This window comes from Oncorhynchus gorbuscha, linkage group LG09, assembly GCF_021184085.1.
Source record: "Oncorhynchus gorbuscha isolate QuinsamMale2020 ecotype Even-year linkage group LG09, OgorEven_v1.0, whole genome shotgun sequence".
In the NCBI taxonomy this organism is placed as follows: domain Eukaryota; kingdom Metazoa; phylum Chordata; class Actinopteri; order Salmoniformes; family Salmonidae; genus Oncorhynchus; species Oncorhynchus gorbuscha.
This window is the reverse complement of record NC_060181.1, coordinates 63372107-63385191: the sequence shown is the minus strand read 5'-3', so window position 1 is coordinate 63385191 and position 13085 is coordinate 63372107. Positions and strand designations below refer to the sequence as shown.

General features: G+C 45.3%; 1 protein-coding gene across 1 annotated transcript in view; it reads right to left on the bottom strand.

The window, feature by feature from the left end:
• The window catches only part of LOC124043925 (contactin-associated protein-like 5), a 64847-nt gene that overhangs the window by 16544 nt on the left and 35218 nt on the right, over positions 1 to 13085 (bottom strand). The window contains exons 10-12 of the mRNA XM_046363082.1: positions 8613 to 8781; positions 1163 to 1269; positions 140 to 259 (exon numbers count right to left, since the gene is read on the bottom strand). Coding sequence (XP_046219038.1) covers positions 140 to 259; positions 1163 to 1269; positions 8613 to 8781 — 396 coding nt within the window. The remainder of the gene's footprint in view (positions 1 to 139; positions 260 to 1162; positions 1270 to 8612; positions 8782 to 13085) is intronic.

The following is a 13085-nucleotide window of genomic DNA, read 5'->3' as shown; positions in this document are numbered from 1 at the left end:
CAATGCAATGTGTCTGTAAGTGACTGAATCAGATCTTGTTTACTCTGCCTCTCCTCTGCCACGACCTCAGAGGTCTTGCGCGTTTCAGGGGAGTGCAGAGAGGTGACGACTGGGCGGTGTGCCCCCAGTGGCAGTTTACCTGTCATGTTGCAGTAGACCTGTGTCGGCCCCAGAGGTCCACTGCCGTCTGGATCAACAGAGAAGAAGCCTGAGGAGCCGCCAGTCAGCCTGTAGGCCTCACATGATGCCTCATAGATGGCTACAGACAAACACAGATATACTGTACATAATGCTCTAAAATGGCTGACAGAAAGTTAACTAATTTAATGGGTAGCATGTACATTATTGCACAGTGGCTGGTAAACATTTAGCAATAGCACTGAGTGATCAAGCTCTAAAGCACAAAGACACGCACCTTCACAAAATATTCATATAATATGTGGTATATTAATATACATAAGTGACATACTTCATACAATTTGACCTTTTAATACTAATGTTGTAGCTTCCCCTACTTTTCCCCATATTGCATATTTTAAATTGGACACATATGCATAACTTACTGTAGAAAAGGTAGCAAGCTAGACACCATTATGCATATAAAGACGATGTTCAAAGTAAGTGGCCACATTTTCATTCATGTGGTGCATATTCATGTCAAGGTACACTCCAACATGCAAGGACAACTGCATCCGCTGGCAAGTAAACAAGAAATCAGTATTCAGGAGCAGAGGGTTTTCGTACAAGGATTCTGAGCGCGCTCAGTGGTGAATATCAAAGGAGAGTCTGTGCATGTCTGGAGACGACAGATGAGAGGTGAAACTTCCATATTTTAAACTGAGGCTCTTGACATATAGCGAACAGGGTTTACCAGATTCCCAGGTAGCTATGCCAGGCAGAATACCAGGGGATTGATTACTATAAGGTCACTCTGGTATTGAACCATTGATGTTGTTACCAACCCTTTTGAATTGCACTTTACAATGATGGAACCACAGGGATAACTGTTCTATGTGATTGTGAGATTGTGTGCTGCATTTAAATACATTATATATCCTGGTTTGGGTTGGATTGTGCAGTATCTTTGAGAACAAGTTTGAGAAAAGTGTGGGAACTGTATAGTATACTGTAGGTATATAAGTTGGAAGTCTAGATAACTCACAGTTGTGGCATGTGGCTCCAGTGTATCCTGTTCCAGAGCAGTCACAGTAGAAGGTGTTCCAGGACTGGGAACACTGCCCTCCATGTTCACAGAAGTTGGGCAGGCATCTGGAGAGACAGCAACAATATACACTATATATACAAAAGTATGTGGACACCCATTAAAATGAGTGGATTCGGCTATTTCAGCCACACCCATTGCTGACAGGTGTATAAAGTTGAGCACACAGCCATGCAATCTCCATAGACAAACATTGGCAGTTGAATGGCCTTACTGAAGAGCTCTGTGACTTTCAACGTGGAACAGTCATAGGATGCCACCATCCCAACAAGTCAGTACATCAAATTTCGGCATTGCTAGAGTTGCCCCGGTCAACTGTAAGTACTGTTATTGTGAAGTGGAAACGTCTAGGAGAAACAACGGCTCAGTTGTGAAGTGGTAGGCCACACAAGCTCACAAAATGGGAAAAATTGTCTGTCCTCGGTTGCAACACTCACTATCGAGTTCCAAACTACCTATGGAAGCAACTTCAGCACAATAACTGTTTGTCAGGAGGTTCTTGAAATGGGTTTCCATGGCCTAGCAACCGTACACAAGCCTAAAATCACCATGCACAATGCCAAGTGTCGTCTGGAGTTGAGTAAAGCTCGCTGCCATTGGACAGTGGAAACGTGTCCATCTGGCAGTCTGATGGATGAATCTGGGTTTGGCGGATGCCAGGGAAGCGCTACCTGTCCCAATTCATAGCGCCAACTGTAAAGTATGGTGGAGGAGGAATAATGATGTGGGGCTGTTTTTCATGGTAAAGGCTGGGCCCCTTAGTTCCAGTGAAGGCACAACTTAATACTTCCACATACAACGATATTCTGTGCTTCAAACGTTGTTGAAACAGTATGGGAAAGGCCCTTTCCTGCTTTAGCATTACAATGGCACCATGCACTAAGCGAGGTTTATACAGAAAGGGTTTGTCAAGATCGGTGTGGAAGAACTTGACTGGCCTGCATAGAACCCTGACCTCAACTCCATTGAACACCTTTGGGATGAATTGGAACGCTGTCTGCGTGCCAGGCCTAATCACCCACCATCAGTGCCCTCTTCACTAATGTTCTCGTGGCTGAATGGAAGCAAGTCCCTGCAGCAATGTTCCAACATCTAGTGGAAAGCCTTCCCCATATCAGTGGAGGAGGTTATAGTAGCAAAGGGGGGAATAGCTCCATATTAATGCCCATGACTTTGAAATGAGATATTCATCGAGCAGGTGTGCACATACTTTTGATCAGGTATGTACAGTGCATTCAGAAAGTATTCATACCCCTTGACTTATTTAACAATTTGTTGTGTTACAGCCTGAATTCAAAATGTATCAAATATATTTTTTGCTTGACTATATTACTCACGATACCCCATTTCAAAGTGAAATACAGAAATATCTCATTTACATAAATATTCACACCCCTTTGCCCTTACACTCCAAATTGAGCTCAGGTGCATCTAATTTCCTTTGATCATCTTTAAAACGTCGCTACAACTTGATTGGAGTCTACCTGTAGCCCAATTCAATAGTTTGGATATGATTTAAAAAGAAACTCACCTGTTTCCATGGTTCCACAGTTGACAGTGCATGTCAGAGTAGAAACTATACCATAAAGTTCAAGGAACTGCCCGCAGATCTCCAAGATATAATTGTGATGATGTATATTTCTGGGTACGGGTATAAAAAATTTTTTTCGAGTGTTGAAACTTTTCAAGAGCACAGTTGTCTTCATCATTGGGAAATTTAAAAAAATATGGAACTACCCAGACTCTGCCTAAAGCTGGCCATCTGACCAAACTGAGCAACCGGGTAAGTAGGACATTGGTCAGGGAGATGCCCAAGAACCCAATGACCACTCTGACAGAACTACAGAGTTTCTTGGCTGGGATGGGAGAATCTGATAGAAGAACAGCTGTCTCTACAGCATTTCACCAATCTGGGCGTTATAGGAAAGTGGCCAGGCGGAAGCCACTCCTGAGAAAAAGGCACATGACAGCATGCCTGGAGATTGCAAAAAGGCACGTGAAATATTTTTTTTTGTATTTTATTAGGAGTCCCATTAGCTGTTGCAAAAGCAGCAGCTACTCTTCCTGGGATCCACAAAACATTAAACATGACATACTGTATTACAGAACATTAACAGACAAGAACAGCGCAATGAAAGAACTACATAAATAACTAAAAATGGCACACAGCCTATATTATTACATACACTCAAACTATCTAGGTCAAATAGGTGAGAGGCGTTGTGCCGTGAGGTGTTGCTTTATCTGTTTTTTGAAACCGGTTTGCTGTTCATTTTAGCAATATGATATGGAAGGGAGTTCCATGCAATAATGGCTCTATATAATTCTGCACGCTTTCTTGAATTTGTTCTGGATTTGGGGACTGTGAAAACACACCTGGTGGCATGTCTGATGGGGAAAGTTACTGTGTCAGAGCTGTGCGTAAGTTGACTATGCAAACAATTTGTAATGTATAGTATTTTTATTAGCCCTCTGGTTACAATGAAGAGAAAGATGTGTCATCCTGTTCTGGGCCAGCAGCAGCTTAATTAGGTTTTTCTTTGCAGCACCTGACCACATGACTGGACAATAATCAAAATAAGACAAAACTAGAGCCTGCAGGACTTTCTTTTGGAGTGTGGTGTCAAAAAAGCAGAGAATCTCTTCATTATTGTCAGACCTCTCCCCATCTTTACAACAATTTAATCAATATGTTTAGACCATGACAGTTTAGAATCTAAGGTAATATAATTTAGCCTCCTCAACTTGTTCAACAGCCACACCATTCATTACCAGATTCATCTGAGGTCTAGAGCTTAGGGAATGTATTGTACCAAATACAATGCTCTTAGTTTTAGAGATGTTCTGGACCAGTTTATTACTGGCCAACAATTCCAAAACTGACTGTACCTCCTCGTTAAGGATTTCAGTGACTTCATTAGCTGCGGTTGCTGACATGTATATGGTTGAATCATCAGCATACATGGTCACACAGGCTTTGTTAAATGCCAGTGCCAGGTCATTGGTAAAAATATAAAAGTAGAGGGCCTAGATAGCTGCCCTGTGGTACATCACACCCTACAACCCTCTGAGTTCTATTAGATAGATACTGAAGTTCTAAATCCACAATGGCAGAGGTTAAAAAGCCATAAAAAAATAAGTTCTCAACAGCAGGTTATGGTCAATAATATCGACTTAACTGAAATCTAACAGTACAGCTCCCACAATCTTCTTCCTTGCTGAGCGGCCTTTCAGGTTATGTCGATATAGGACTTGTTTTTACTGTGGATATAGATACTTTTGTACATGTTTCCTCCAGCATCTTCACAAGGTCCTTTGCTCTGGGATTGATTTGCACTTTTCACACCAAAGTACGTTCATCTTTAGGAGACAGAAGGCGTCTCCTTCCTGAGCGGTATGACGGCTGCGTGGTCCCATGGTGTTGATACTTGCGTACTATTGTTTGGATGAACCAGACTTATGGAGATCTACAATTGTTTCTGAGGTCTTAGCTGATTTCTTTTGATTTTCCCATGATGTCAAGCAAAGAGGCATGGAGTTTGAAGGTAGGCCTTCAAATACATCCACATGTACACCTCCAATTGACTCAAATGATGTCAATTATCCTAACAGAAGCTTCTAAAGCCATGACATAATTTTCTGGAATTGTCCAAGCTGTTTAAGGCACAGTCAACTTTGTGTATGTAAACGTCTGACCCACTGGAATTGTGATGCAGTGAATTATAAGTGAAATAATCTGTCTGTAAATAATTGTTGGTAACATTTCTTGTGTCATGCTCGAAATAGATGTCCTAACCAACTTGCCAATACTATAGATTGTTAACAATACATTTGTGGAGTGGTTGAAAAATGAGTGACTCCAACCTAAGTGTGTGTAAACTTCCGACTTCAACTGTATACAGTATGTATAGCAACACCTCCCCCATAAGCATTATTGTCTCTTCTATGGATGTATTGCTACTGCTGTATCATCGTAGGAATGATCTAAGTGAGTCTCAGAAATGGCTAATATTGGCTAATTTATTATGTTATTTGATGTTAGAAAGGTATTGATTTCATTAACCTTATTTCTGTGGCTAAATATATTAACATGGCCATGTTCAGCCATTTCCTGCGTAGCTTCTCAGAGATAAACATAATATGAAAAATAACAAAAAACACAAAAGAAAAACACAAACATATGGGGATGTTTTCAGCAGCAGGGACTGGGAAACTGGCAAGGATAGAGGGAGCAATGGATACAGGCAAATCATTGATGAGAACATGCATCAGAGTGCAAATGACAATGACCACACGCATACAGCCAAAGCAATGCTGGAATGGCTTCAGAACAAGAATATGAAACAGCTCAAAATCCGGTGTTTATGTCAAACGGGTTTTGTTATATTTCAGTCTTCTGTGATTTATACTGAGTGTAAAAAACATTAAGAACAACTTTCTAATATTGAGTTGCACTAACCCTAACCCTTTTTGCCCTCTGAACAGCCTCAATTCGTCAGGGCATGGACTCTACAAGGTGTCGGAAGCGTTCCACAGACATGCTGGCCCATGTTGACTCCAATGCTTCCCACAGTTGTGTCAAGTTGGCTGGATGTCCTTTGGGTGATGGACCATCATTGATACACACGGGAAATGGTTGAGTGCGAAAAATCCAGCAGCGTTGCAGTTCTTGGCACCTACTTCTATACCCCGTTCAAAGGCATTTAAATCTTTTTACTTCCCCATTCACCCTCTGAATGGCACACATACACAATCCGTCTCAATTGTCTCAAGGCTTAAAAATCCTTATTTAATATAAGAAATTTGAAATGATTTATACTTTTACTTTTGATATAGCTTAATATAGTTTGGCAATTACATTTACTTTTGATACATACTTGAGTACATTTAAAACCAAATAATTTTAGACTTTTAGTCAAGTAGTATTTTACTGGGAGTCTTTTTTTATATTAAGTATGACAATTGGGCACTTGTTCCACCCTTTTCAGTGTATACAAAGTGTAATATTGGGATGCAAACTCAAAATGTAATACATTTCAATTTTAAATGGTACAGGTGTCTTCTTTTTTAAGCCTATAAAAATGTGTGTGCGGTGTACTGTGTACTATAAACACTGTGAGACCCTGATTTAGCCCACGGCAGTAAAAGGTTAACAGAGTTTGACAGAATCCGCAAGGAAGAATGGGAGAAAATCTCAAAATCCAGATGTGCAAAGCTAATACGGACATACCTAAGATGACTCAAAGCTGTAATCGGCGATCAAAGATATTGACTCAGGGGTGTGAATACTTATGTCAATTATACATTTCTGGATTTCTTTTTCAATACATTTGCAAAAAATTCTAAAAACATGTTTTCACTTTGTCATTAAGGGGTATTGTGTGTAGATGGGTGAGAGATAAAAACATATGATTTAATCCATTTTGAATTCAGACTGTAACACAACAAAATGTAGAATAAGTCAAGGGGTATTAATACTTTCTGAAGGCCCTGTACATTACATTACTATGTATATAAATATCTTTACTATGCATTAGCAAATGTCAGGGTATTCATAGTGACAAAAGCAAACAGAAATACATTTGAAAAGATGAACATTGATAAGGTAGAGGAAACATTGATGATATATACTAGTTCTTTGTTTTTTAAATTAAAGACTTCCGTGCAGTGATAAACAGAAACAATCTCACAACATGATTGTGGAAATATCAAAGAAGGATCAAATGAGATTTGTTGGTAAAATAATTAAAGTTTTTAAAAAGCATAAAAGACATCTGTCAGATTTGCCAAGCCTTTTGTAGGGCAAAAAGGGAAAAACAAGGTTTGTCTTCGTGTCAAACCCTACTATCCTCAGCCTTTCATTATCTGTTAAGCAGACTCCCCTTTTCATTTCCTTGCCATTATCAAGGCACGGTCTGGCACCCGAGTACTCAAGAGGCGAGGCAAACACAGTTTGTGCATTTCCTTTGCCGTTGTTTATTTACGATTTACAAGGCCGCTCAGTAAATCCCAAATGAATTGAGTACCATTCCAACTCAAATTGTTGAGGCAAATGGTAAACAAACACTTGCCAGTACTGTGTTGTTGTGTGTTTAAAAAAAAGAAGAAGCAGCAGCATCAAGTCAAACCCAGAGCACGTATTTACAGGTTTTGAACACCCAGCGCTTCATGGAAATCCCTCTCCTAACCACGCTTTCCTGATTAATAGTACCTTCCTCAAGCCTCCTTCAGTTTCACATAATTGCCCGAGTTTCAAGCGTGCATCTATAATTTCATACATTTTCATCTATCTCCCATTAATTGCCATGGAGCAGAGTGACTGTGGCGTGGATAAGGTTGCAGGCCATGGTTTAATTACCGTAGAGCTATTTCTATTGATGTGTTCACGGCTGCCCTCACAGGTCATGAAATTACAGAAGCCGTGGCACAGAAGTGCACACTTGCAAAAAATGTAGTCATGGAGTTTGATTGGACACAAAGAAAAGTAGATTAACACTCGTAAAGGTTAATCTTCCAATCCTTTAATGAAGCATAGTTCTGGTCGTTACACAAAGACATGGCTCTGCGATGGACAATGAATTACAGTCCAATGAAGAGATTTATAGAACGGTGAACAATACTAAGCATAAACCTCGCCTATAAAATGAGGGATAAGGGGTAATATTGCATGGTAGTGAAATATACAAAACATTCTCTCGGCGTACAGCACTTTGTGGAAGGCTCATCGTGAGGCAGCCAATATAGGGCACACAGACAGCTGTCACCTGTTTTGTTTTCATGCGAACCATCACATTCCGTCTTTTTACACATTTCCCATATTTCATGTCTTTTACTAACAGCCCTGTAGGGCTTATTCATCTGTTGTGTTCCACACACTCCAACAGCCTTTACATCTGCCGGTTAGCATTCTAAACCGAAGAATCAGGTGTAGCTGCGATCTGACATCAGAGTAGTAGGATTCCCCTCAGGGTGAATACAAGAAGAAGCACCAACTCACCAAGTCCTTTGTTTGTCTCCTCCCTGTATATGTTTCAGGTTTCCTCAACTTTGCCATGAGATATATTTAGCGTGTACTAATCCCACCCATCGGTTCCACAATCAGAGCGGGGTAATGAGGGACAGATAGGACGCCACACGCCACACAGGTAGCAACTTGTTAGGGGGGCCCTGAGCCAGGATGATAGTGCAACAGTACCAGACTCCATTGCATGATCTAATTGGCAGATCCAGTCTGTAAGCCTATCTCTATTAGCTGATTTGTCAGCGATACTAAAACATGGGCTGTGTTGGACGGAATAACCTCATCAACAAATAAAGACAGAACCGTTTAAATCTGTTTAGTTCGTCATCCAAACACATTTTGGGATTGGAGCCCCAACTAAAGGCTTACCTGTCATGGATGCCACATGTGTCAAACTGCAGCTCCTTGTAGTTTCCCAGCCGTCCTTGTTGCACCCGGTTCAGGTCCATGGGCTGGCTGTTGATGGAGATGAGACGCATGCACCCCTGGAAAGCCAACGTGGGGTTCTCACAGCCTGAGATGTTCAGAGATGGACAACCTGTGACACAGATTGAAGAAATGTTGCTAAATAGTTGCATTTTCATCATTCAACATGTCCTGTATACATCTTCAGATAATGTCTTTAGATGCTGCAACAAGACCTGACCATCAAGTCCTGGTTTCATGAGTGTGACAATATTGCGTTAGGAGGTAGGTGAAGGAGTCAGGCGCAGGAGAGCAGAGATGTCCGAGATGCGTAATTTTAATGGGCAAGTAAACCAAATACAGGTAAGGCACAATACAAAAATCAGACGCCTCGACAACAGAGAAACCCGTTAATCACGAAAGGAGGAACAAACAAAGCTCCTCAATTTATACACACAGTATGAATGCGTGAAACCAAAATGGGCACAACCTAACAACCTCACAATAAAATAACCCCGCACAAACCTAGGCAGGCAACAGAGTAAATTATACACACAGAAATTAAGGCAACTGAAGCCAGGTGTGAAAGAACCAAAGACAAAACAAACAAAAAAGGAAAAAGGGATCGGTGATGACTAGTAGGCCGGCGTCGCCGACCGCCGCCCGAACAGGGAACTACCTTCGGTGGAAGTCATGACAGTACCCCCCTCCCCTGACGCGTGGCTCCCGCAGCACACCGATGCCGGCCTCGAGGACGACCCGGAGGACGAGGCGCAGGGCGATCTGGGTGGAGGCGGTGAAACTCCCTCAGCATAGATGGGTCTAATACGTCCTCCACCGGCACCCGGTGTCTCTCCTCCGGACCGTACCCCTCCCAATCCACGAGGTACTGAAGGCCCCTCACCCGACGCCCGAACTGCGTACGCAGGCGCCCCCTCGAAGTCCAGGGGGATGGAAGGGACCTCCCGCACCTCAGCTTCTTGAAGCGGACCAGCCACCACCGGCCTGAGGAGAGACACATAAAACGAGGGGTTAATATGGTAGTAAGGGGGAAGCTGTGACCTATAACACACCTCGTTTATTCTCCTCAGGACTTTAAACGGCCCCACAAACCGCGGACGCAGCTTCCGGCAGGGTAGGCGGAGGGGCAGGTTTCGGGTCGAGATCCAGACCAGGTCCCCCGGTGCGAACACCGGGGCCTCGCTGCGGTCTCCGGCGGCAATACAACTGCAGAATCCTACCCACATCCTGGTTCACTCTCTCCACATGCCCATTACTCTTGAGGTGAAACCACGAGGTAAGGCTGACCGAGACCCCCAAACGTTCCATGAACGCCTTCCACACCCTAGACGTGAACTGGGGACTCCGATCAGAATCAATGTCCTCAGGTACCCCCTAGTGCAGGAAGATGTGAGGAAACAGGGCCTCCGCAGTCTGTAGATCCGTAGGGAGACCGGGCAAAGGGAGGAGACGACAGGACTTAGAAAACCTATCCACAACGACCAGTGGTGTTGCCCTGTGACGGAGGCAGATCGGTCAGGAAGTCAACCGACAGGTGTGACCAAGGCCGCTGTGGAACGGGAAGGGGTTATAACTTCCCTCTGGGCAGGTGCCTAGGAGCCTTGCACTGAGCGCACACCGAGCAGGAGGACACATAAACCCTCACGTCCTTGGTCAAAGTGGACCACCAGTACTTCCCACTAAGACACTGTCCTACCGATGCCCGGATGACCAGAGGAGGACGTGTGAGCCCACCAGATCAGCCCGTCAAGAACCTCCAGCGGAACGTACACCCATTCAGCTGGACACTGTGGTGGAGTAGGCTCTACACGTGATGCCCGCTCGATTGTTGAGTCCACCTCCCATCGGGGAGTAGGACGATGAATCGCTCCTCCATATGATACAGTCGGGACAGTGCGTCTGCCTTAGTGTTCTGGGAACCTGGTCTATACGAGATAGTAAACCGAAATCGGGTAAAAAACATAGCCCACCTTGCCTGATGAGGGTCCAGTCTCCTCGCCGCCCAGAAGTACTCCAGATTACGGTGGTCAGTCCAGATGAGAAAAGGGTGTTGAACCCCCTCAAGCCAATGTCTCCACACCTTCAGAGCTCTGACGACAGCCAACAACTCCCAATCCCCCACGTCATAGTTTTGGCAGAGCTTCCTCGAAAAGAAAGCACAAGGGCAGAGCTTCGATGGCGTACCCGAACGCTGTGAGAGCACGGCTCCAATCCCAGCCTCGGATGCGTCCACCTCCACAATCAATGCCAAAGAGGGATCCGGATGCGCTAGCACGGGAGCCGAAGTAAACAGAGCCTTCAGGCGACCAAAAGCTCTGTCCGCCTCAGCCGACCACCCCAGATGCACCGGCCCCCCCTTCAGCAGTGACGTAATGGGAGCAGCCACCTGCCCAAAACCCCGGATAAACCTCCGGTAGTAGTTGGCAAACCCTAAAAACCAATGCACCTCCTTTACTCTGGTTGGAGGGGGCCAATTACGCACGGCTGCAATGCGGTCACACTCCATCACCAACCCTGCTGTGGAAATGCGATACCCTCTGAAAGAGACGGGCTGTTTGAAGAACAAGCATTTCTCAGCCTTGACGTACAGGTCATGCTCCATCAGTCGCCCAAGTACCTTGCGAACCAGAGACACATGCGCGGCGTGTGTAGCGGAATAGACCAGAATGTCATCGATATAAACCACCACATCCTGCCCGTGCAGGGCCCTGAGAATCTCTTCTATAAAAGATTGGAAGACTGCTGGAGCATTCTTCAACCCGTACGGCATGACGAGGTACTCATAATGGCCGGATGTGGTACTAAACGCTATCTTCCACTCAACTCCCTCCCGGATACACACCAAGTTATACACGCTCCTGAGATCCAGTTTTGTGAAAAAGCATGCCCTGTGAAATGACTAAATCGCCGTGGCAATGAGAGGTAGCGGGTAACTGTACCCCACCGTGATGGAATTTAGACCTCTATAGCCAATGCACGGACACAGACCTCCCTCCTTCACAAAAAAAGAAACTCGAGGAGGCAGGTGATGTGGAGGGCCGAATGTACCCCTGCCCCAGAGATTCAGAGACATTTGTCTCCATAGCCACCGTCTCCTCGTGTGACAGGGGATACACGTGACTCCTGGGAAGTGCAGCGTCTACCAGGAGATTTATCTCACAAACCCCTCGTTGATGAGGTGGTAATTGGGTAGCCTTCTTTTTACAGAAGGTGATAGCCAAATCTGCATATTCTGAGGGATTGTGCACAGTGGAGATTTGGTCTGGACTTTCCACCGTCATTGCACCGACACACCTGCCTGAGCACTCCTCTGACCACCCCTTTAGAGCAGTCTGTTGCCACGAAATCTTGGGGTTGTGAAGGGCCAACCAGGGGATCCCCAGCACCACCGGAAATGCAGGAGAATCAATGAGGAAGAGACTAATTCTCTCCTCATGACCCTCCTGTGTAACCATGCCCAGTGGAGCCGTGGCCTCCCTGAATATCCTTGACCCTAATGGTCGGCTATCTAAGGTGTGCACTGGGAAGAGTTCATCAATCTGAACAAGGGGGATCCCTACACAATGCACAAAACCGCGGTCAATAAAATTGCCTGCTGCACCTGAATCTACTTGCACCTTATGCCGGGAATTAGGGGAAAATTCTGGAAAATAAATGAACACATACATGTGACCAACAAGGGGCTCTGGGTGAGCCTGGTGCCGACTCACCTGAGGTGTCCGAGCAGTGCTCGGCCTGGCGTCTCGACTCCCAGAAGGACCCCTCTAGCACCAGTCAGCAGTGTGCCCTCTACGACCACAGCTGGTACAGGAAAGGGCTCCTCCTCCGTTTGCCCTCGCTGCAGCACCTCCTAGCACCATGGGCGTTGGAGTGGAGGGGCTGGGGGATAAAACTGACAGGGCCCGATCCGGATGTCCGCGGGTCTCCAGCAAGTTGTCCAACCGAATGGATATGTCTATCAGCTGGTCCAAGGAGAGGGTGGTGTCTCTACAGGCCAGCTCCCTACGGACGTCCTCGTGCAAACTGCACATATAGTGATCGATCAGGGCCCTGTCGTTCCATCCCGCGCTAACAGCCAAGGTCCGGAACTCTAGGGCGAAGTCCTGTGCGCTCCTCTTCTCCTGCCTTAGATGGAAGAGACGTTCACCCGTCTGGGTAGTGGTCCCTCGCCGAGTCTGGATCGTTCCATACGGCGTTGGCCAACTCCAGGGCTTTGCCTGAGAGGCAGGAGACGAGGGCGTTCACGCTCTCACCTCCCGAAGGAGCCGGATGAACGTTTGCCAGGTATAGCTCCATCTGGAGTAAGAACCCCTGGCACCCGGCCGCCGTCCCATCGTACTCCCACGGGAGTCAAATAACACTGGGACCAGGCAACGAAGGAGAGGGTTGTGGTACTGGTTGGAGTGTGGCTGGTGG